Below are 26927 nucleotides of genomic sequence, written 5' to 3' on the forward strand. Positions count from 1 at the left end.
CCCCTTCTCGCCTATCAAGGCAAGAAGATAATTCTCCTTTCTCAATCTCATCACCAAAACTTCCTTCCCTACGGGATATTTCTCCCATCTTAAAAATAACAAAACACCTTCTCTTGTCCCCAATTTGCTCAACATCTCACCTCAATCCTTTGCTTCTTATTACAGCAAAACACTTTGAAAAATTTATCTCCATTCACTGTCTCCAATTCCTCCCCTCCCATTCTCTTAAACTAACCATATTCGAGTCAAGTTTTTTGCACCCACCACTAATTGAAATTGTTCCCATCAGGTTTCACCAATGACCTACATAATGCTAAATACAATCGCCAATCTTCTGTCATGTGATTTAATTTAGCAACATCCGACACAGTTAATTATACCTTCCCCATTGATATAGTTTCTTCACTTGGCTTCCAGAATCCCACTCTCCTAGTTTTCCTCTTACCTTACTGACTGCTTCTTAAGACAGAGGAATTGTATCATCTAGTCTCATGACCTTAAATATTACCTAAGGAAAAAAAGGTGAACAGCCAGTCTAGGTTTTTCCCACAGACCCAGGCCAAGAAAAATGATCTTAGGTTTAGGTCTTAAGCACTGTTTTCTTGAAACTTCGAAAGTTAAAATTAACATGGAAAACTATGTTCAAGATCCATACTTATACGATATAGTAAGCCACAGAACATTTCCATCATCACAGAAAATTCAACTGGATAGTACTGTTCCAGACCTCGTTTACTGTTAAATCTCTGATTTGTGTGGACTATACCTGAATTGTGAGGACTTTGGTTTGCATATGGTTGGCATATGAGGCCTCCATGACTAGGACACTAGAGAAGATAATTGGAAAATCAAGGTAATGGCTTTCCTGTGCCGAAATGAACACTGGCTGTGTCTCTTAGAGCTAATAAGCACATTCCCCGTCAACTGGTAAAGCCTAAAAGATGTGCTTGAACTGTTGTAAGATGTTCCAAATGAGATAGCTGATGCTTCCCCATGCTGAAGTAGACTACTTCAGTCTTGTCTCCTATAACTAAGTGTACCTCTATGCACTGGTACAGCCCTAGAGGCTCACTCGGGTAACAAAAATGATGCTATATACACTATGCTTCCCATCCTGACAAAGCTAAATAAACTTGGTGCCAAAAAAAAAGCCTATAAGTTGGATCGTCAATCCAAAACTGAGACAGATATAGTGGTTGTTCAGACTGTCGAACTGAGGTAGAGACTGCTCTACACAGACTGCTCTATACAGCAGAGCCATTGCCTTCATTTCCCTAGAGCTACTGTACTGTACTAATCACTAAGCTTCTCACATCTATGTACATAAACAAGGCATTTTACAGAGATCCAAAATCAAAGCCATATAACAGCAAGTGCTCGTGTGTGCGTGTGTGTGTGTGTATAAATATATATATTCATATATAGTAGCTTCTCTGCTCTCTTTTGGTTATATTTATATAGGTATGTGTTATAAAGGTTCTAATTAGGCTTGATATATTTAATACACGCAAAGCATTGTCAAATACAGAATCTTCTCTGAATATGTCCCTCCCTCTCAAATATAAATGTGCAGTGAAGATGACAGTCATTGATTAAACTGGTCAAAGACTAACCAAAATATTGCCAAGTAAAAACAGGAAAAGAGAACTTTGTATAACATATTAAATAACATTTTACATAGTCAATGACTACACATTGCACTGTTTTAATTATGTTCTTATTTTTTTATTATGTTCTTTTTAAAACTACACTATAATGAATGGCATTTGCTGCTTTTAATTAAGATGTTACAAGCATTTCTATGAGAATTTGCATATTGGGCTCTTATTCATAAAGCCACCATTACTCTAAAAACGTTATTTTTACAGGAACAAAGCTACTTTGGTGAACAAGAGACATATAACCTGTCATACAAGATAATTAATACAATGTGGAGAACTAAAGAAAAGAGTAAGTAAGCATCTATAGTAACCTAAAAATCATACCCTTACTTCCTAAAAATCATAAACTTTCTGATAATTGTTAACAAAAAAGATTAAATTATTCAATAATGACAAGAATTTTTTAAGGAGTAACTAAGATATCCAACAAGCACAAAATTTTGAAAATGACAACTCATAAAATACCACTTTCAAAGTATATGTATACATGTATATATATTTCATAATTGAGTCACAAATAAATCTTAATATATCAAAGACTCTTACCTTTTGATCAGGAAGGTTGAAAAGAAATTCTCTGTCAAAACGACCAGGTCTCCTGAGAGCAGGATCTATAGAATCAAGTCTATTTGTAGCACCAATAACAACAATTTCGCCCCTATTGTCTAATCCATCCATAAGAGCAAGGAGGGTTGATACTATAGAGCTGTAACAAAATTTTCAGACAAAATTTTAAAAAGGGAAGAAAGAAAAAGTTGCAAAAATTACTGCTTACACTAACTTTTATCAGTCTTAAAGACTAAAAAAATGGATTTTTATATCCATGTTCACAAGTAAAACTAAGTTCCATTTAACTTTCTCATATCACTCTAAACAGGTTTAAGTCTTCTGCAGATAACTGACATACAATACACTGAAAATTTTAAAGTATACAAATTGCTAAGTTTTGAAGTATGTGAAACTATCACCATAATGAAAAAAAGTAATATCCATCATGCTCTTCTTCATGCCCTTCAAAATCCATTCCCCACTGCTCTTCTTTGACCCAATCCCCTGGCAACCACTGATCTGAGTTCTGTCACTATAGATTAGCTTGCATTACCTAAAATTTTATATACATGGGATTACACAGTAAATACTCTTTTTTTCTGGATTCTTTCCCTCAGCATGATTATTTTGAAATTCACACTGTTGGTTTAACAATAGTTTATTCCTTTTCATTGCTAAGCAATATTCCATTTTATGGATGGATCCCACTTTGTTGATTCACATGTTGATGGACATTTAGACTGTTTCCAGTTTTTGGCTATTACCAAAAAAGCTGTGAACATTCATACAGGTCATGAAGATGTTCCCACAGGTTTTTTCCTAAAAGTTTTATACTTTTACCTCTTAAGCTTAGGCCTTCATCCTCTTAACCTTTAATGTTTACAGAATCTAAAATAACATCATATTTTGTATTCCTAAATATTGCTTTATCACTGTCTTTTTTTATCATGGCCAATTGTGCAACAAGTTGGTCAATTTATTTTTTTCAAAGAAGTGACTTTCTACTTTCCTGATTTCTGCATATCTCTGTTTGCAGTTCATATATAGTTAGCTATAATTTTTTATTTTACTAATACCATAGATTACTTAGAGTTAGGACAATAGTTCTTGATAAAAAACATAAAATTCTCTACTTATCTTTTTGTCATTTGTTTCTTATATTTTGTATATTACTAAACTTTGGAAATTAGTTGTGATTTAAGGCACAATATATGGTCAATTTTTATAAATGCTGTGTTTGTTTGAAAACAGTGTTCATTCTATAATTGCCTTAGATAAGTATGCCCACAAGATCAGATTAATATAATATAGTTGTTCAAATCATCTGTAGAGAATTTATTTTATGCTCATTTGGTCTATTAATTACTGAGAGGTACATGATATCTCTCACAATGATTATCAATTTGACTCTTTGCAGTTCTGTCAATTTTTGTTTTATACAGTTTGAAATGTAGTAATTAGGGAATTATAAATTTTAAACTATTACATCTTTTAATAAATTGAAGATTTTATCATTGTAAATTGATCCTCTTTTTATGTATAATAATGCTTTCTGTCTTAGTCTCTTTTGTCTAATATAGCAATAGTAGCTTTCTGTTAGTATTTACTTGATACACTTTTATACCATTTTATGAATTTGACTATTTTGGACATTCTACATAAATGAAACAGTACAATATGTGATCTTTTGTGTCTGGCTTTGTTTCAACTAGCGTAACGTATGTGAGGTTCACCAATGTTACATGTATAAGATAAACACATGTAGCATGTGTCAGAATGTCATTCCTTTTTGAGGCTGAATGATATTCTACCATGTGGATATACCACATTTTATTTAACCATTCATCAGCTAATGGACATTTGGGTTATTTCCATGTTATGACTATTATGAATAACACTGCTGTGAATATTTGTGACTAAGCTTTTGCATCCCTTTTTCCCACCATTTGGAACCTCTCTTATATGTATCCTTATATGTATTGATAGTTACAGTTTCACAAGTAAATACATGTTAAAATTACCAAGTGTACTCTTTAAGTATATCAATGAGTATATATAGTATTCTGTATCAATTATACCTCAATAAAAGAGCTTTAAAAAAATCAGTAGTAGGAGGCTTCCCTGGTGGCACAGTGGTTGAGAGTCCGCCTGCCGATGCAGGGGACACGGGTTTGTGCCCCGGTCTGGGAAGATCCCACATGCTGCGGAGCGGCTGGGCCCATGAGCCATGGCCGCTGAGCCTGCGTGTCCGGAGCCTGTGCTCCACAACGGGAGAGGCCACAACAGTGAGAGGCCCGCATACCGCAAAAGAAAAAAAAAATCAGTAGTAGGGCTTCCCTGGTGGTGCAGTGGATAAGAATCTGCCTGCCAATGCAGGGAACACAGGTTCGATCCCTGGTCTGGGAAGATCCCACATGCCATGGAGCAGCTAAGCCCATGCACCACAACTACTGAGCCTGCGCTCTAGAGCCCGCAAGCCACAACTACTGAAGACCGCACGCCTAGAGCCCGTCCTCTGCAACAAGAGAAGCCACTGCAACGAGAAGCCCGTGCACTGCAATGAAGAGTAGCCCCCCTCGCCCTAACTAGAGAAAGCCTGCGCGCAGCAACGAAGACCCAACGCAGCCAAAAATAAAAATAAATTAATTTTTTAAAAAATCAGTAGTAAAAAAAAAAGATTCTAAAATATCTCCAAATATTCTCTTTAGAAAAGCAAGAAATGAAAAACAAAAAGAAAACACACATAAATAGAAAACAAACACGAAATGGTATTCTCCAATTCATTTGTGTCAATGATTACATAAACATTAATGGATTAAACTTTCAAATTAAAATGAAGAGATTGTCCAGTTAGGAAAACAAGACCCAACTATGTATTATCCACAAAAGTAATACTCTAAATATTAAGACACTGAAAGGTAGGTAGTAAGTTAATGGAAAAAATATTTACCAAGCAAAAAACATCAGAAGTCTAGATTAGCTTAATCATTATCTAATCATGAGATAATCATTTCATTAGATTCTAATGAAAATAGATTTCAAAACAAAAAGTATTAACAAAGATAAAGAGGGGCATTTCATAATAAGAAGGCAACTTCAAAATAAAGACATCCAAAATAATAAATGTGTTTGCACCCAAAACAAAACTTCAAAATAAATGAAACAAAAACTGGCAGAATTAAAGAGACAATTCTACAATTATAGTTGGAAATTTTACCACATCTCTCTAATGTTCATAAAATAACTAGACAAAAAAAAAATCAGTAAAAACACAAAACGTCCTGCATAACATTATTATAACCCTGTCTTACTTGATATATATAGAGAATATTATACCACAAACAGCAGAATACAAATTCACAACACAGACAATACCTGGGACATAAAGAAAACTGCAGTGAATTTAAAATGACTTTAAGAGTTATTGTTTCTGACCACAAAATTAAATTAGAGAAACTAATACAGTGTTTTATGTTAATTATACCTCAATTAAAAAATTAAATTAGAAACAATAAGATAAAAAACACAACTTGTAAACTAAACAACACACTTCTAAATATTCATTGTGTCAAAGAAGAAATGACAAGAGGAATTGGAAATTATTTTGAACTGTAGGACACTGATTATGTAAGAGGTCAAAAACTGGGATGCAGCTAAAGCAGTGCTTAAAAAGAAATTTATAGCTTTCAATGCCTATATTAGAAAAGAAAAAAACTTTCAATCAAAGTCTAAAATTCCATCTGAATAATTTAGAAAAAGAGAAAACTAAACCTAAAGCAAACAGAAGAAACAAACAAACAAACAAAAAGCCAAGAAAAGTCACAATGCATATTGCTAAATGCATATTGCTAAATGAAAGAAGCTAACCTGAAAGATTACATGCTGGATGATTACAACTACATAGCATTACGGAAAGGGCGAGGGTAGATAGTAAAAAATCATTAGTGCCAGGGACTGAGGGGGTGGGGTGGGGAGGGAAAGGAGGGATGAGTTGGTAGAGCACAGAGGATTTTTAGGACAATGAAAATACTCTGCGTGATACTATAATGACATATGCATGTTATTATACATTTGTCCAAACTCACAAAATGCAAAACACCCAGAGTGACTACACACTTTGTGTGATTATCATGTGTCAATGTAGGTTCCTCAATTGTAACAAATGTACCCTGTCTGATGAAAGATGTTGATAATGAGGGAGGCTGTGCATCAGTGTGGGCACAGAGTAAATGCAATAATCTCTGTACCTTCCTCTCAATTATGCTGTAAACCTAAAACTGCTCTTTAAAAAAGATTTTTTTTTAAATTACAAAGAACAAGGTTGGGGACTTATACTAATAAGACTGTATAAATTTCTCAAGTAATTAAGTCAATGATATAAGGATAAACCTAAAGATCAATGGAACCAACTAACAAGTCTAGGAATAGACAACTTAATGGTCAATTTCTGACAAAGATGCCAAGTAATTCAATGGAGACAAGGTAACCTTTTCAATAAATGGTCCTGGAACAATTGGGAAAAAAAATATGGAAAAAGTAAACTTCAGTCCATACCTTGCACTAGCTATAAAAATTAACACAAACCCTTACCTTATGCTGACATATGAATGTTAACTTTAAAATGAATCACTGACCAAAATTTAAGGGCTAACACTATTAATATTTTAGAAGAAAATATAGAATAGTTGACAAATTGGTTTAGGAAATTATTCTCAAGACACACAAATACATACCAAAAAAATTTACATAATGGGCTTCATCAAGACTAAAACTTTTTGATTTTCAAAAAGTCATATTTAAGAAAAAGGCAAGCCAGACTAGTAGAAAACTTTTCAAAACATAGATCTCACAAAGGGCTTGTTTTAAGAGCACATAAAAAAAATCTTACACTACAATGAGACATACAATATGATTTCTTTATTTTTAAAGGGTAAAATAATATAACAGACATTTCACAAAAGAAAATATGTAAATGAGCAATAAGTGCATGCAAAGATGCTCAATATTATTAGTCATCAGAAAAATGAAAATAAATCCACGACTACCCACTCATTAGAATAGCAACAGTTAGAGAGTAAAAATACGAAATGCTGGCAAGAATGAGAAGCATCCCAAATCCTGATACATTACAGTTAAAAACATAAAATGGTAAACCACTTCGGAAAGTAGTATCAATTTAAACAAACATTTACCATAGGATTCAGCCATTTCTCTCTAAGGTATTTACCCAACAGAAATGAAAACATATGGTCCCATGAAAATGTGTATGCAAATGTTCACAGCAGCATTATCATAATAGCCAAATATAGAAGCAAACCAAATCTCTATCAGAGGAATTAAACAAATTGTGGTACACATACAGACATACACACAGAGACACACACATTGCCCAAGGACTACTACTCAGAAATTAACAAGAACAAAATATTAGTGTATGTGACATGGATAAATTTCAAAAACATCACGCTAAATCAGCATTGGGCATCTTTTTCTGTAAAGGACCAGAAAGTAAATGTGTTAAGCCTTTGCAAGTCATATGATCTTCCTCTCACAACCCCTCCCTCATCTCTGCTCTTGTAGTGCAAAAGGAGATATATATAACACAAAAAGCAATGAATATGGCTGTGTTCCAATGAAACTTCATTTACAAAAACAGGGAGAAGATTTGGCTCATGGGTCCTGGTTTGCTGACCCCTGTGCTAATGAAAGAAGTCTTCCTCAAGGACAGAGGTCACATCTTATAAGCCTCATAGCACTTATCCAAGGGCTAAATCTAAATACTATGTCAACAAATGAAAAGAATTCAACGTAATTAGATTAGGAAAAATTACCTGTGGATCTGATCTTGCCTGCTAGAGCGAACTGGAGCTAATCCATCTATTTCATCAAAAAATATTATAGAAGGTCTCATCAAATATGCCTAGTATAAAAAGAAAACAAACATTATTTATTGTATTAGTTTTCATTTTTAATTTAATTACTGTATTTTCTTAATAGGTAATATAAGCAAATGGTACAACATGCAGCAGGTAAGAAAGATTATACAGGAAAAAGGAAAGCTCCTTATCACCCCAGACTCTAACCACAAGGTCTCCACCCAGTAGACAACTACTGTTTTCAGTTTGTTTATTCTTCCATACATGTCATTTATACACATAAACAAACATGTATTTTTAAACACATTTAAACACACTATACATATTGCTTTTATTGTATAACACAGCCTATTTTATGTTATTGATATATTTTAATTAGCTTACATGTAAGTACATAAAGATCTGCTTCATACTTTTTTAACAGCTACAAAATGCCACACTATATGGATGTGCCATAATTAAACGAGTCCCCTACTCATGGACATTTAAGCTGTTTTCAATCTTTTCCTGTTATCAATAATGCTTGAACAAACATCTGTGTACATTTAACATTTCACATGAATATAAACATATCAATATAAAAAATTATAAAAGTAGAACTTATGGTTCAAAAGGCATGTGTCATTCCTAATTTAGATACTTGCAAATTACCTTCCATTGATGTATCAATTTACACTTCTCACCAGAAATATTTAAGACTGCTCACCAACAATTTATTATCAAACTTCTTGTTCTTGACTAACGTTTTAAGATAAAGGATGTTACCTCATTTTCATTCTAATTTTTATTTCTATTATCAAGGAAGATGAGCATTTTTCATATCTTAAAAGAGCCATTAATATTGCCTTTTCTACACAAGTTCTGTTCGTATCCTTTGCCAATTTTTCTATTGGATCATTGGTCTTCTGCTTACTGATTTCTAGGAGCTATATTTACTTAAAAATTAGACTATCTCTATGAAATGAAATGAAATTATTTTTCTTCAAAGGGTATCATCTTTTGGTTTTGCCTACCATACTGTTGCCACGCAGAATGTAAAAAAAAGATTTTATATAGTGGATTCTTTTCTTCCATAGTTAGACTTTCCCTACTCTGAGATTAGAAACAAAATTCTCCTGAGTTTTCTTCTGGTACTTTCACAGTGTCATTTTTCTCAATAAATCACAGATCTATGTAGGAACTTGATTTAAGGTAAATAAATTTTAATTACAAATGAAAACTGTTATATAATTAACTCAAATTAATAGAGTTTATTTTCATTTCAAAATTACTTAAAGCTAATTCTTAGTTCACAGGAAGGTCAGCTTATTAAAGAATGGATACAATTTTTCATTTCTCCCTTACTGATAACGATGTTCATTAAACTTCCAGTGTTCTCTAATAATTTTTTTTTTTAATTTATTTATTTTTGGCTGCATTGGGTCTTTGTTGCTGCGCATGGGCTTTCTCTAGTTGTGGCGAGTGGGGGCTATTCTTCATTGTGGTGCATGGGCTTCTCACTGTGGTGGCTTCTCTTGTTGTGGACAGAGCATGGGCTCTAGGCAAGCAGGCTTCAGTAGTTGCAGCACACGGGCTCAGTAATTGTGGCACACGGGCTCAGTAGTTGTGGCTCACGGGCTCAGCTGCTCCACGGCATGTGGGATCTTCCCGGACCACGGCTCCAACCCATGTCCCCTGCATTGGCAGGTGGATTCTTAGCCACTGCACCACCAGGGAAGTCCCTCTAATAACTTTAAATGAAAGACAATTCAACCACAAAACTTTGCCCCTTTTGAAAAAAAAACTTTATAAGGCTAGAATTATGTAATAAGAGAAGAAGAGGGCTTCCCTGGTGGCGCAGTGGCTGAGAGTCCGCCTGCCGATGCAGGGGACACGGGTTCGTGTCCCGGTCTGGGAAGATCCCGCATGCCGCGGAGCGGCTGGGCCCATGAGCCATGGCCGCTGAGCCTGTGCGTCCGGAGCCTGTGCTCCGCAACGGGAGAGGCCACAACAGGGAGAGGCCCACATACTACAAAAAAAAAAAAAAAAGAGAAGAAGAGTAAAGATTTAATCATTACTTTTACATACATGAAACACAGCTCTTTTTTAGAACTATGGCCTCACACAATTGCAAAAAGGAAGTACAGTGTATTTAACACCGGTTATTGTGATAAGCACTTTACAGCTGACCTTAGTATACGTGGATTTTTTTCAATAAATATATTGAAAATATTTTGGGGGAGATTTATGTCAATTTGAAGAAACTCACAGATGAACTGGGTAGCCTAGAAATAGTGAAGAAATTAAGAACACAGTATGTCATGGGTGTATAAAATATACGTAGATACTATTCTATCATTTACTACCATAAAATATACACAAATCTATCATAAAAAGTTAAAATTTATCAAAACTTACATGAATAAACACTGTACCTGCTCCATTTACAGTCGAGAGAAATGTAAACAAAGATGCAGTATTAAATCATAACTGCATAAAATTAACTGTGGTACATACTGTACTACTGTAATAATTTCATAGCCACCTCCTGTTGCTCTTGCGCTGAACTCAAGTGTTGCAAGTATCCGCTCAAAATGCCGTGTGATGCTAATCTTCTCCTCATGAGCAGTTCCTCTCTCCAGTAAATTACATATCACAGTAAAAAGTGATTTCTTTTTACCTAAAGTGATGTTGCATATTTTTCTTTGTGTTTACTGCAATACGGTAAACTTTAAATAACACCATGGGACCTATACAAAGTGCCACTGTTGATGCTGGAAGTGCCCCCAAGAAGCAAAGAAAAGGTATGACATTACAAGAAAAAGTTGAATTGCTTGATATGTATCGTAGATTTAGGTCTGCAGCTGCAGTTGCAGCCATTTCAAGATAAATGAATCCAGCGTAAGGGGTATTTTAAAAAAAAGAAGAAAAGGAAATCCCTGAAGCTCTTGTTGCAGCTACACCAACAGGTGTGAAACCTTGAACTTTTTGCAAAATACCTTTTTATCTCATATTGAAAATGCAGCTTTTATGTGGATGCAGGATATAAGAAAAGTATTCCTGTAGACTCTAATATAATTCAAGAAAAAGCAAGGTCATTCTATGAAAACTTAAAGCAAAAAGAAGATGAAAAATCTAAACCTGTAGAAATTAATGCCAGCAAATAATTTTAGATAGAGGTATGTGCATAGGCTAGGGAGGATGAATTACAAAGATTTATGGAGCTGGATCATATTACCGGGAACATAGGAGTGAATTCCTGCCCCAACCAAAAGGCATTCGTGTGGATTTTTTTTTATTCAAGTTAACTGGCTATTCCAAAGTGGGTTTTTTTCCTACTTTTGACAATTGGAGCCCTTCAGATGCAAGATGGAACTGTGTTTTGCATTTTTTAGTAAAATAAGCAAAGCAAGGACCTGGAGATATATGCTGGAGCAATCTCCTTGGAAGGATTCAGCATAAGTAGATGGTAAACATGTAAAGGGAAAAGGGAGGGTTTGTTTGTTTTTAAACATTTATTATTTATTTTATTTTTGGCTGCGTCCGGGTCTTAGTTGCGGCACGCGGGATCTTCGCTGAGGCATGTGGGACCTTTTGTTGAGGCACGGGGGCTCTTTATTGCAGCACACGGACTTCTCTATAGTTGCGGCATGCGGGATTTTCTCTCTCTAGCTGTGGCACATAGGCTCCAGGGCTCATGGGCTCTGTAGTTGTGGCGTGCAGGTTCCAAAGCACATGGGTTCTGTCGTTTGCGGCACGCAGGCTCTCTAGCTGAGGCACGCGAGCTCTGGCAGGGGCTTGGTGGCCACGGCATGTGGGATCTTAGTTCCCTGACCAGGGATCAAACCCGTGTCCCCTGAACTGTAAGGCAGATTCTTTACCACTGGACCACCAGGGAAGTGCTGGGGTTTGTTTAAAATAGTAAATCAGTAAGTCACTTCTAAATTTAAAGAAAACAAAATTGGAGTTGAAGAATAAGTAGGTTTCCAGTTGGCTATTGCTATTTTTCTTTGAAAAAAAATAAACATTTTTTTAAAAATTAAAAAAACAAAATGTCAAGGTAACAGAAGCACCGTCTGCTGACCAAGAGGTAGCAAACAAGTTCCCAGACACAATTAAGAAAACCATTGATGAGAAAGGGTATCTGCCTGAACAGGTTTTTAATGCAGACAATAGTGCCCTATTCACATTTATTAGTAAAGAAGAGAAATGAGCACCAGGATTTAAGGCTGGAAGGGATAAGCTAACTCTACTGTTTTGGGCAAATGCAGTCGGGTTTACGATCAGGACTGCCTTTATCTATAAAGCTGCTAACTCCCTGAGTCTTGAAGGGAAAAGGTAAACACCAGCTGCCAATCTTTTGGTTGTACAAGCAAGCCTGGACAATGAGAAATCTTTTTCTGGATTGGTTCCATCTATGCTTCATCCCTGAAGTGAGGAAGCACCTTTCCAGTAAGAGACCCACTTTTAAAGTTCTTTTGATATTGGACAATGTCCCTGGCCACCCAGAACTCGATGAGTTCAATACCAAAGATGCTGAAGTGGTCTACTTGTCCCCAAACATAACAACTCTAATTCAGCCTCTAGATCAGGGGTTCATAAGGACTTTTAAGCCTCATTATAGACAGGACACTACGGAAAGGATTGTCAACACTATGGAAGAGAGCCCCAATAGAGAGAACATCATTAATGTCTGGAAGGGTTACACCATTTCTCTCCATTATTGTTAGAAAAAGCCATGAAAGTCACCAAGCCCAAAACGATAAATTCCTGCTGGAGAAAACTGTGTCCCGATGCTGTGGGTGACTTCACAGGATTTATGACAGAGCCAATTAAGTAAATCACAAAAGAGATTGTAGATATGGCCAAAAAAAAAGGTGGGGCATGAAGGGCCTCAAGATATGAATCTTGGAGAAACTCAAGAGCTAACAGACATAACACCAGAGGCACTGACAGAAGACGAAATATCCAGAAGATGGATATGAGTGCTTCCGAACTAGTGTCAGGCAATGAGAAAGAAGATGTAGAAGAAGCAGTGCCAGAAAACAAATTGACTTTAGACAATCTGGCAGAAATGTTCCGATTACTCAAAACTGCTTCTGACTGGTTTTACCACATGGACCTGTCTATGACATGGGCACTGAGACTAGAGCAAACGGTGGAAGAATTGGTACCATACAGAAATATTTTTAGAGAAATGAAAAAGCAAAAACATCAAGCAGAAATTATGAAGTATTTTCATAAAGTTACACCAAGTGTGCCTGTCTCTCCTGCCGTGCCTTGCATCTCCTCCACCTCTTGCACCTCTGCCACCCCTGAGACAGCAAGTCCAACCCCTCCTCTTCCTCCTCCGCCTCAGCCAGCTCAACATGAAGATGACAAAGATGAAGACCTTTATGATAATCCACTTCCATTTAATGAATAGTAAACAATCATCATTCTGTACAGTTAATAAACTTTCTATTATGTATGTGTGCCAGTGTCTTCATGTGAAAATCTAATAACTGTACAGCAAGAACTGTATGAGACATTTTTGTCATAATTACCACTTAAAGTATTCATTGTGTAGACTATCGTGTGCAAGACTTGTACTGAAACGGCCAGCATATCCTTACATAGGTATAAGGTGAGTGATATTTAATAAAAAATTAAAAATGTGTTCATTTTCTTACAGTTTTACACCTTTGCTTTCAAAGAACTATATTACTATACAGCATGCCCCTCTCTCGTAATTGGAGAAGCTGCATATCAGCCAATCATCACAGTTAAGAGTTTTTTTCCTAATATAACAATGTTTCCATTACTGTATTATGAATATGACTGTAATTTGTGTATGCCATAAAAATTTTATAACAATTCATTCACTAGTGTATAGGCTAGGCTACCATGAAACAATCATACTGCTGCTTCTTTGTTATCAATGCATGAATCATTATACCTGTAATAAATATGAATTTCTTTTTCATATTATCTTTTCATTCTTGATGTCTAGTGTTAGTAATATATATAACATCTACAGTGTTTTGTATCATATAAGACAATATTGATGGAGGTTGAGAGAGAATTCATCTTGTATTCAGGCAACATAAAATTTTGGTTGTGATAAATACAGTACAGTACTGTAAATCTTTTATGATTTTCTTAATAACATTTTCTTCTCTCTAGCTTACTTTATTTTAAGAATACAGTATATAATACACAATACAAAACATGCGTGCTGTTTATGTTATCGGTAAGGCTTCCTATCAACAGTAGGCTATTAGTAGTTAAGTTTGCGGGGAGTCAAAAGTTATACACGGATTTTCAAATGCGCAGAGGTTGGTGCCCCTAACCCCTGTATATTGTTCAAGGGTCAACAGTATACACTTCCTTTCGGTAAAAACTCAAAGTAGTCCAGTTAGATAGGTATTATTTCCCCCATTTTATAGACGATGCAAATAAGGATCAGATGCTTTCATTTACTTAAAGTTACATACTTAACAGTAGAGCTAAATATAAACTAACACTTTTCTGATACCAAAGGCCAAACTCTTAGCCAATATATTGTACAGTCACCCCTCAGTATCCATGGTAGACTGGTTCCAGGACTCCCTGCAGATACCAAAATACGAGGATGCTCAAGTCCCCTATATAAAATAGCGTAGCACAGTCAGCCCTACATATCCATGGATTCCACATCTGTGGATTCAACCAACTGGAGATGAAATTGTTGCCTGAATCTGTGGATGTGGAACCAGCAGATATGGAAGGCCGACTGTACCTCCTTCATCTCATTTAGTGAATAGATCATATACTTAATTTAGGAATGTAGACTCTTCACATTTAAAAAGACAAAAATGACTATGAGCAGTTTTTTTTAAAAAGAAAGCACACATTTCAAATACTCTTACCCACAAAGAAATCTATGAAACAAAGTAAATACAGATTTAAAAAGCAGATTAATGCTATGGTTTTGAATGAAACCAAGAGACATTCCTACCCCAGTAGGAAGAGGCAAAAGGAATAAGTCTGTCAAAAATTTAAAATTAAGTCATGGACAATTTGCCAGCATTCCCAAGCTAACTCTTCCCTAATCCACCAATGTTATTTTATATTATTTTCCAATTATTATTAAATTCTCTTTAAACATGAAGACTGCATATGTTTGACTTCCCAATGGACATTGAGCACCTTGAGGCTAGGAATTTTATTTTATTCCTCTTTCTAGAGCCCCCGTTACCTAGAACAGAGCAGTTTTTAATACTAATTTAACTAAAAATATTTGAAGTGCTTTACCAATTACAAAGGACTTTGATACACATCAACTCAGTAATGGGTCTTCAACAAATGCTTGCTAAAAGCATTTTTTTAAATGTCATGTGAATTTCCTTAGACATAACAAAATATAAGTTGCATTACCAAGTATGAATGACTTCCTTCAGTAGCTCAAATAATTAAAAGTAAATTTATATCAGGACTAATTTTTGTAAGTATTAGGAAATGATATTTTTAAAGTTACTGTTATATATAAATAGTAAAGACAGCCTACATGATATTACTCACTCACCTTATTCTGCCTTTTAAAAGCATTCATTTAATACTGAGTTCTTCTAATACCATATTTACAACTTATGAAAATAAAGAATATACTGCTTCCTGAGATTTCTTGCACAGATATTTAACTTTTTATGCTTGTTCTACTTCCTCAGTTAGATTATAATCTAGTGATATATATGTTATATCCAGGGTTCTCAAAAGCACTTAACATGGTATTATATGCCTAGTAGCCACCTCAGTAAATATTTTGTGAATCATCTTAAATTAGTACTAGTGAAATTGCTATTAAATACCTCTAAGGCATACAAATTCAGATTACTGATCCTAAATTTAACATTGGAAATTGACTGGAATTGATTGGAAAATACAACTCGTCATGAACAGTTTGTATTTATAGACCAAACGTGTTAAGTATTCTAAAGAAGATATTCTCGTATTACCTGACTTCACTTACCTGATCAAAAAGAAGCCTAAGTTGCCGCTCAGATTCGCCAACCCACTTACTTAGACAGTCTGCTCCTTTTCGCATAAAAAAAGCCACCTTTTTGTCTCCTTGACTGCACTCATTAGCTAACGCTCTGGCAACCAAGGTTTTACCTGTGCCAGGAGGGCCATAAAACAAACAGCCCCTAGAGGAATAAAGAATCAATAAAAGTAGATAAATGTTACCACCAGCACTAATAACCAATACAAAAGCATGCACCTCCCATATAATTTTGTACTGATGTATATTTTATTATTATTAGACACTGATATAGCTTTTTGTAATATACAGACAAAAGTTTCACTTTGTTGAAAGTCCTCAAGGATGTTCTCAAAGAACCAAGCTTTGGTACACAAGAAATAGTTCAATCAGAGTAGAGTAATTTGGCAAGCTACATCAAAATTTTAAAGGTACTTTCCCTATGACCCAGAAATTTCACATTTTAGATTATATCATGTAGAAATAATCAAAAGAAAGTGATAAAGATAGATTTTTTAAAAAAACCTAAATGCTATCTACTAACAAGGGACAGATAAATACACCACTACATCTGTAATTTAAACACTAGTATGATGTCAAAAAGAATAATACACACATTATTTATGGATATGGAAAGGTGCCTATAATACATTGTAAAGTGAAAAATAAAGTTACATAAGGGTATTATTGAATAATCTCATTTATATTAAATGTTTAAATGTGCATAATACAGGCAAAATATAAACTTAATATATGCATACATATATAAAAGAAAGCTGTTCATCCCTAAGGAGTAGGATTACTTTCTGCTTATAATACTTTTTGTTTATAACTCCATTTTTTAAAGTTTCTCCCAAGGCTATACTACTTTAATGGCTTTGAAAAAAATAACAATTATTTTTAAAATTCAAGTTATATCATATAAGAAGTAAATAAATTGCTACTATGATTTCTAAAAGCCACTGCAGAATTACAGGCCAACTCTTAACCCACTCAAATAGAAGATGACTCTTTAACAAGATTTTCTGCATCCTTAAACACATGAATAATAAATTAGAAACACATGAATAATAAATTAGAAATAAAAAGGGATATTTCACAGTTTAAGTCTGTATGCACATCTTCAAAGTATTTTATTCTGCCCAATTTCCTCTGACATAATTTCTCAGCCTTTCCTAATAGTTAACTAGCTAACCACCTCATGATCAAACACAATTAATCTGATCATAAAATTAAACTATCAAGCTTACCATTTCAAAAATACCACATCAATGAGTCAAAGCAACACTTCGCTGAAACTGTGCTTTCAAAGACTAACCAGTATACCGTATGAAACTGAATGCTATTAGAAGACCAAATTAAGGAAAACCCACTTAGGCAATCCACTTGTAAATTCAAGGCCTGTGTAAAGAATCTCATCCTGTGTCTGACTCTTAAATGCTGAAATATAAACTTCAAGAACACACTTAGTACCACAGCTTTTGAGCCCTGAATAATAAAATTTCATTCCTAATTCTCATTGCTAGAACACATCAAATAAATACATATGAAATATTTATAAATAATATTTAGATTTATAATCACCTACTAATTGAAATTTGATAAATTAACAGTAATAAAAATAATAAACATCTAGGACATTACTCACCTTGGAGGCTGAATTTTAAATTTTTCAAAAATTTCTGGATATAAAAGTGGGAATACTACCATTTCCTTTAGTGCATGAATATGATGGCTCAATCCACCTATGCTATCAAATCGCACCTTGGAAAGAAGTGGAAAAGTTTATTACAAAATAATTTTAACCGTTTATAGATTTCTTTTTAATTTATGAGATAATCTTATGATTCCAAAATATATGCCTTCAGCAGGAACTGAAGTTTAAACATAAAGTTCATATATAAAGTTAAACAGAGTTCAAAAAACTATACTTTGGGGAATTCCCTGCAGGTCCAGTGGTTAGGACTCTGTGCTTCCACTGCAGGGGGCACAGGTTCAATCCCTGGTTGGGGAACTAAGATCTCGCATGCCGCGCGACAAAAGAACAACAACGAAAAAAAAAACCCCACTAACAATGGTGATCTTCTACTTTTATTGTGTGTTGTGTTAGAAACAAGTAATGACCTTTAAAAAAAAAAACTATTTATAGAAAAACATTTACAAAACTTACTGATTTATCAATGTTCATTGGATCAACATCAGCCAAGCTTGCACCCACTTTGACACGTTCTCGGAGAATACCACTAGCTAAATCTTCTGCTCTTAAGTTCATAGGCAAACATCTGAAATTCATAAACATTCAAGTAGATAGCATTAAAGTTTAATATTCTTAATGTCATAAGCAAGTTTAAATCTTTGTTGACACATTTTCATCTTCCTCCCTTTTCTCATAACCCAGAAAATGACAAGAGATTTCATATTTTTAAATTACTTTTCCTAAATTCTTTTCAACAGGCCAGAAATAAATTTATTCACTAGAGAAAGCAAATAAGATCATGAATCTCTTTGTCCAAAAAGCCCAATCTAGTCTAAATTAGAAAACTTAACAAACCTGATATTCCACATTATATAAGCATAAAATAAAAAGACCTACTATAAATACTATAATATATGGCACTAAATGAACTCAAGCTTTATTATAACATTTAAATTTATCCTCAGATATTATGTGGGTATGTCTACTCAGTTTACATGATTGAAGAAATAAATTTCCCTCCGTTTTATTCAAGGGAAACCAATTTTAGACCCTATTTTGAAAACTAAGCATTATCGTTTGTGTAACTACCTTAAAATACATATTTAGCTACTTAAAATCCTATATGATATTAATGTAATTACCCCTAAGAAAATATAATCTACTTCCTCTTTTAACATTGCATAAACACCAAAAGATGACATAAATAGCCTAAAAAAAGTATAGCTTCTACAATGAATGTACTTTCACTGACATTTCTGAATCCTAACTTACTTTAAAAATCTATTTCCAAAGCAGGTAACAGAATAGTTCAGATTAAAGAGGCATTGAATTCTTTTATTTAAACTTAGATTTTTCTCTTACATTTTCTTTCCATCATCCACATGTGGAACTCTTTTTAGCATACAATCTACACCAACCCAAACTTGTTTCCAAGACCAGCTAACTGAAAACTTGGTATTCCTACAATAGATATATAATGACAAATTATAGAAATGCTTTCCTAAACGTAAAATTTCTAAATAAAATATACCTTTAGTATTATAAATATAAGCTAGAAAATTAACTTAAATTTTAAAGGATAAATTATAATTTGATGCTTTAGTAACTTACTAGACAAAATACTGATTCTCTCACCCACTGAAAAGTCTCAAGATTTTAGTGAGCCATGTAGCAATGAGTCATTTACTCTAGTTTAGCAAAGATCACCAGAGCTAAAACAAGTTTTCCAACAAAACCCAAGGGCTCCTGAAATAATTCTACTTACTCTTGAGTGCTATAATCATTATAAGCATCTAAAATCAACCTCATTAAGTGGATTTGGATTAGAGGAGAGGTACTGAAAAAGACTGTCCAAGAGGTTGGCCTCTTCCACTAGCTCTTTCTTTACCTTCCCACACACTATTTTATTGAGTACTTACAAAGCAAGTAATTTTTTTTTTTTTTTTTTTTTTTTGGGGGTAGGAGTTTATTATTAATTAATTTATTTTTGCTGGGTTGGGTCTTCGTTTCTGTGCGAGGGCTTTCTTTAGTCGTGGCAAGCGGGGGGCCACTCTTCATCACGGTGCGCAGGCCTCTCACTATCGCGGCCTTTCTTGCTGCGGAGCACAGGCTCCAGACGCGCAGGCTCAGTAGGTGTGGCTCACGGGCCCAGCCGCTCCGCGGCATGTGGGATCCTCCCGGACCGGGGCACGAACCCGTGTCCCCTGCATCGGCAGGCGGACTCTCAACCACTGCGCCACCAGGGAAGCCCCAAAGCAAGTAATTTATGGGAAGTTTCCCAAGGTTAGATTTCTACTCTAAAAATTACTAAGTAAATACCAAGTCGGTATATTACTCTAGACTAAAATATGTGTTAAGTATCACTGTTAGCAAAATGCTAGTACAGGTAAGAATCACATTCAAAAAGTTTAAACTGTTATTCCTTTTTTCTATCATGGAAATAACAAGTAAAACTTTACTAACCTATTTCTTGCTCTTGCCATGCTCTTTGATTTCCTTCTTTCAAAGCGTTCTTCATCAGAAGAAGTTGTGTCACTACTATGAATGGCATGCTTCTTTCTCCTATTTAAAGAGTAAAATCCTTAAAATCATTACAGCAGCAAAGGGCTTTTAAAAACACATTCTGAGCATCATATCTACTATTAGCTCAGTAGAAAATATACACAGTCACTCATTCATTTGGCAAATATTTATTAAGATCCCTATACTCATGCAATTTACATCTGATGAAGTAAAAACATGGTAAGTTCTACAGATAAAAAAGAAAAACAGGAGGAGGAGGAGAGGGAGGCTATAATTTTTTAAATAGGGTAGTTCATAAAGGCATCAAGCAACAAATTGAATTTGCATCCAAATTTAGGGAATGTCTATCACTGATTGATAAATAAAATCGAACTCTTATTAGAAAAGAAAGTTTATGTTTTTCTCTTCTTACTTCCCCTTTCCCAAATAATCAGAAAACAGTCCAGACACTAAAGAAAATAATATATTGGTTTACAGAGAGACAAGCGTTTCCGCTTTCCACTTAAGACTTATATCCTGGAAAAAAAAAAAAAAAAAAAACTTATGTCCTGTTTGAATTTCTTATAAAATGTATAAAGTATTTTTGATGAAATAAGAAAAGAAATAGTTTACAATCAGAACTACTATGGAATGAGTAGATAATGTATCAAGCTAAAGTCATCCTCGAGGAAAAATAACACTTAATAAATGCTTCATTATTAATATACTTTATGACATCTCTATGATATCTATGGAAATCATACAAAATGGAATCATTGTAAATTAATTTACTTCAAACTCAAACTGGCTTTCAAGGATGGTCCACAGCCTGTGCATCCCTATTTTACTGCAATTCCCACCAACCACAATAGCAAAGCCAGATTTTCCCCAACTCTCATTAAGATCTTTAACCTGTCTAATATTCCTTCTCCTGATTAATAGAAGTCCCTTCATTTCATCCTGCATCAGTTTTTAAGGTCTCCCAAAACTTCAGAAAGACTGTTGCAATAACTACCTACTCAATCTTTGCAATTCTGATATATAACCTCTTTCCTACTTCTTTCTCTCCATCAGGAAAATGCCTGTTTCCAAGTTTCTTATTTACCCTGTGTGTGTGTGTGTGTGTGTGTATGTCTGTATGTGTGTGTGTGTGTGTGTGTATGTGTGTGTGGTAAGCCTAATATATAAAAATGTAATATATCTGAAAATAGCACAAATGAGGTAGGCAGAAGCAACAGTGTAAGTATTGGGCTAAAGAAATGATTCCAGATGATAACTCAAATGCACAAGAACAAATGAAGAGAACCAGAATAATAAAATAAAAGGCTACTATCCAAAAGCTCTAAGCATGCACTTGATTGACTTTCTTCTCTCAACTTTTTTAAGTAACAGAGAATTATATAAGTAACTTTAATAACGTATTGCTAGGTTTGTAAAATGTATAAACGTAACATGTATAACAATACCACAAAAAGCTGAGTGGACCTTAAAAGGGAAGGGGCCACACCATATACAAAAGTCAAAATGGATCAAAGACCTAAACACAGAGCTAAAACTATAAACTCTTAGGAAAAAACACAGAAGTAAATCTTCATGACGGTAGATATGGCGATGGATTCTTAGATATGACATGAAAAATGAACAACAACAAAAAAGATAAACTGAACCTCATCAAAATTAAAGTCTTTTGTGCTTGAAAGAATACCATCAAGAAAGTAACAACTCACAAAATAGGATACAATATTTGCAAATCATATATCTGGTAAGGAATTTGAATCTAGAATATATAAAGAGCTCTTACAAGTCAATGATAAAAAGACAACACAGGGCTTCCCTGGTGGTGCAGTGGTTGGGAGTCCACCTGCCGATGCAGGGGACACGGGTTTCTGCCCCAGTCTGGGAGGGTCCCTCATGCCGCAGAGCGGCTGGGCCCGTGAGCCATGGCTGCTGAGCCTGTGCATCTGGAGCCTGTGCTCCGCAGCGGGAGAGGCCACGACAGTGAGAGGCCCGCGTACCACAAAAAAAAAAAAAAAAATTTTTTTTTTAGTGCCAATTTTTACATAGGCACTGGACACAAAGAGACAGTTCTCAAAGGAAACTTTTAAAATGGCTAATAAGCACATGAAAAGATGCCTCATATCATTAGTAATCAGGGAAGTGCTATTCAAAAACCACAATGAGATACATTTCATACTCGTTAGGACAGCCAGAATCAAAAAGTCAGACAATATTAAGCGCTGGGGAGGATGTGAAAAACTGAAAGTCCCATACACTGCTGGAGAGAATGTCAAATGGTGTAGTCACTTTGGAAAACATTCAAGCAGTTCTTAAATGATCAAGCATAAAGTAATCACATGACCCAATAATTCTACCCTGAGATATATTGTCAAGAGAAATACAAAAATATATCCGGGAATTCCCTGGCAGTAGAGTGGTTAAGACTCCATGCTTTCACTGCCAAGGATGCAGGCAGGTTCGATCTCTGGTTGGGGAACTGAGATCCCACAAGCCACACAGCATGGCCAAAAAAAAAAACAAAACACTTATATCCACATAAAAACTTGTACATAAATTTTTATAGCACCGTTATTCATAATAGCCAAAAGCTGGAAACAACTCAAATGACCATCAACCAATGAGTAGATGGACAAAATGTGACATAGTCCTACCTTGGAACATCATTTGACAATAAAAAGGAAGGAAGTACTGATAAATGCTTCAACATGTATGAACCTAGAAAACATGTAAACTGAAAGAAGCCAGTCACAAAGACCACATATTATATTCTCATTTTTACAAAATGCCCAGAATAGGCAAACCTATGAGGAAAGAAAGCAGATTACTGGTTGCTTAGGACTTAGAGCATAGAGGTAGTTGTAGGAAAGTTAGAGTTAAAGAGAACAGGTTTCTTGCTAAGCAGATGAAACAGTATTTAAAATTGTCTGTGGCAACAGTTCCGGTTATCTGTGAATATACCAAAAAAAAAAAAAAAAAGCTGAATTATATGATGTGGATCTTAATAAAGCTTTTTTTTAAAAAAAGCTAAGTGAGGGCTTCCCTGGTGGCGCAGTCGTTGAGAGTCCGCCTGCCGATGCAGGGGACACGGGTTCGTGCCCTGGTCTGGGAAGATCCCGCATGCCGCGGAGCGGCTGGGCCTGTGAGCCATGGCCGCTGAGCCTGCGCGTCCAGAGCCTGTGCTCCGCAACGGGAGGGGCCACAACAGTGAGAGGCCCGCGTACCGCAGAAAAAAAAAAAAAGCTAACTGAGACATCAGTGATGCTATTCCAGTCCTTTGTGGTTAGAGCATAGTTTTTACTAGATAAGAAACTGTCCTTTGGATATGTTAACTATTTGCGAGCTAATTAGGTTTTTTATTTTATTATGTGTTTTCACAACAAATGTTTACCAAAAATATCATGGAAGAGACTCAAGATAATATGAAATAAAAACAGAATGCTATGAAAAATCAGAGAACAAGAAAGCTATTCAAAACAATTTTTTTAGGGCTTCCCTGGTGGCGCAGTGGTTGGGAGTCCACCTGCCGATGCAGGGGACGTGGGTTCGTGCCCCAGTCCGGGAAGATCCCACATGCCGCGAAGCGGTTAGGCCCGTGAGCCACGGCCACTGAGCCTGTGCGTCCGGAGCCTGTGCTCCACAACGGGAGAGGCCACAACAGTGAGAGGCCCGTGTACCGCAAAAAAAAATTTTTTTAATGTTTGCCTAAATAGAATTGCAAGGATGGAAGATAAAAAGAATAAAATCTCTCAGGAAAAAAAAGGGGCGTGCAAAAACGACAAAGAAAAATGAGAGAAAAGGCAAGTGCCACAGAGGACCAATGTTGGACTAACATAACAGTAGTTATTAAGCAGAAGAGGAAAAAAATGAAGAGAAGAAACCTAACAAAAAATAATACAAGAAAATATCCCAGAGTTGAAAAAAAAAAATCTCCAAACCAATAGGGCCTAGAGCAAGAGGCTCAAAAAACTGAACAAACAAAAATATATATATACACACATATATATATATATATATATATATTTATTTATGTGCATCTACAAAGAAACAAGATATTAAACCAGACTGAATTCTCAACAGCAACAATATGTCATAGAGTACGGTGAAGCAAGAACTTTAAAGGTTTAGAGGAAACCTATTTGGATCTACAATTCTCTTAACTCACAAAACTACTGGGAACTATGAAAATAAAAGACATTTTCAAAGATGCAAAGTTGACTTCCACACATTCTTTCTGAGTAAATTACTTGAGATTATATTCCTGCAAAATGATACAGTAAAGCAAAAAGGAGAAAGACATCAGATCCAGTAAGTGGTGGATCCAAACCATGAAAGCAATCTTAAGTCCCACAGCAGTCACTTTGCTGCAGGTCTAAAAAAGTATCCCCCCAAAGTGGAACAGAAAGACGACATTAGGAGAGATGTCATCTGACAAAAAAAAATATGAATGCTTTGGTATGTTCAGAAGCTAGGAAAACTTGAGACTACTTGAATGTTAAAAAGGAGAATTCTTGGGACTTCCCTGGTGGTCCACTGGTTAAGACTCCGAATTCCCAATGCAGAGGGCCGGAATTCTGGTCAGGGAACTAGATCCTACATGCCGCAACTACGATCCCACATGCTGCAACTAAAGATCCCACACGACTCAATTAAGACCCAGCGCAGCTAAACAAATAAATTATTTGTTTATTTTTTAAAAAAGGAGAACTCTTGAAATCATCACCTTTACTGAGACTATCAGGAGATCTCACTGGGTCCTTTTTCTCCATTTACATGAATCACTTCAAGAAGCCCCACACATTCCTGTCCCTGAAGGAATATGTAGGCTGTGCAGAAGGTGATACAATCGCCCCCATTCCTATCCCTTTGAACTCTATGTTCCCCTTCACCCCACTATCTTCTTCCAAGCATTTGTCACGATCTGACACACTATGTTTATGTATCCATTAGTTTATCTCCCTCTAGTAGAATGTAAGCTCCGAGAGAACAGGGATTTTTACATTTTTAACTTCTGAATATCCAATGCCTTGAATGATATTTGGTGTGTACAGAAGATATACAACACAGATTTGTTGAATGAAAGAATAAACTTAATTCCAGGAGCATTTCCCATTGAGTGGCCAGAGGTAGTAATAAAATCCACAGAGGAGGGCTTCCCTGGTGGCGCAGTGGTTGAGAGTCCACCTGCTGATGCAGGGGACAACGGATTCGTGCCCCGGTCCAGGAAGATCCCACATGCCGCGGAGCGGCTAGGCCCGTGAGCCATGGCCGCTGAGCCTGCACGTCCGGAGCCTGTGCTCCGCAACGGGAGAGGCCACAACACTGAGAGGCCCGCATACCGCAAAAAAAAAAAAAAAATCCACAGAGGATATTTAACTCTAGCACTCTACATAGCTCTATGATGAAAAACACTGTCATTACTCATAGAAATGTAAAAACTATTCATTGGTTTTCAACTCTTAGAATTAACCTAGAAATAAATCAAGTGAGGCTTAATAACTGTCCCAGAACAAACTGTAAGTGTTATCAGTCTTGGCAATATAAAAATGTAGAAGGAGTGAAGTGGAGAGAATGGATATTAAGGTCCTAATCTTAAAAGTGAGGAGTCAAAAGATACTGTCTATAGTTAATGAAACAAAAATGGAGATTCAAGTATAATGATTCAAATTTCCTGTGACCAAAGAAGAACTGAGGTTAGTGTTACAACTGTATAAGGCTGAGGAAGAAATCAAAAGACAAGAAATAGAATGTCATTTATATAGTATATGGAAATAGCTATCAAAATAACCAAAAGCAGAAATGTTTAAATTGATTGCTAAATGAGAATAAGATTGAAGGTGAGGAAAAGTGGGTTGGGGAATATTACTTTTATTAAACCTAGTCTAGTAGCTATTTGAACCAAGTCTATGTATTACTTTGATAGGAAAAATTAAGTACAGAAAAAAGATCATCAGAAGCTAAGATTCAACACTGAAGTAAAAATGGCTCAAAAGCTGGTTGAGGTACAAAATCCTTAATTGGAACACAAACCCTAGGAATTCCCTGGCGGTCCAGTGGCTAGGACTCCGCACTTTCACTGCGGAGGGCCTGGGTTCAAACCTGGTCGGGAACTATAATAAAATCCCACAAGCAGGGGCTTCCCTGGTGGCGCAGCGGTTGGGAGTCTGCCTGCTAATGCAGGGGACACGGGTTCGAGCCCTGGTCTGGGAGGATCCCACATGCCGCGGAGCAACTGGGCCCGTGAGCCACAACTACTGAGCCTGCACGTCTGGAGCCTGTGCTCTGCAACGAGAGAGGCCACGATAGTGAGAGGCCCGTGCACCGCGATGAAGAGTGGTCCCCACTTGCCGCAACTGGAGAGAGCCCTCGCACAGAAACGAAGACCCAACACAGCCAAAAATAAATAAATAAACAAATGTGGGGTTTAAAGAAAAAATAAAAAAAAAAAAAAAAAAAAAAAAAAAAAAAAATCCCACAAGCAGCACAGTGTGGCCCAAAAAAAACAACCAAAAACCCCAAAAAATCCTATTAGCCCCAATGGCAAGATTATTAACAACCACCAACCCTCAAAGATATAATACCATTACCACAAAATATTATTTCTTAATCATCAATCTTAATGGGGACATGCTAGAGGCATTCCCAATAAA

At 35.7% G+C, this 26927-nt stretch overlaps 1 protein-coding gene across 3 annotated transcripts in view; it reads right to left on the bottom strand.

Annotated features, from left to right (window-relative positions):
* Positions 1 to 26927, bottom strand: part of ATAD2B (ATPase family AAA domain containing 2B) — a 155962-nt gene that overhangs the window by 89750 nt on the left and 39285 nt on the right. For all 3 annotated transcript variants that reach the window (XM_032652570.1, XM_032652569.1, XM_032652571.1), the window contains exons 9-14: positions 20224 to 20322; positions 18235 to 18346; positions 17713 to 17828; positions 16056 to 16230; positions 8042 to 8130; positions 2208 to 2367 (exon numbers count right to left, since the gene is read on the bottom strand). In XM_032652570.1, the coding sequence (XP_032508461.1) occupies positions 2208 to 2367; positions 8042 to 8130; positions 16056 to 16230; positions 17713 to 17828; positions 18235 to 18346; positions 20224 to 20322 (751 nt within the window). The remainder of the gene's footprint in view (positions 1 to 2207; positions 2368 to 8041; positions 8131 to 16055; positions 16231 to 17712; positions 17829 to 18234; positions 18347 to 20223; positions 20323 to 26927) is intronic.

The sequence above is a fragment of the Phocoena sinus genome, chromosome 13 (assembly GCF_008692025.1).
Source record: "Phocoena sinus isolate mPhoSin1 chromosome 13, mPhoSin1.pri, whole genome shotgun sequence".
NCBI classification, from domain to species: domain Eukaryota; kingdom Metazoa; phylum Chordata; class Mammalia; order Artiodactyla; family Phocoenidae; genus Phocoena; species Phocoena sinus.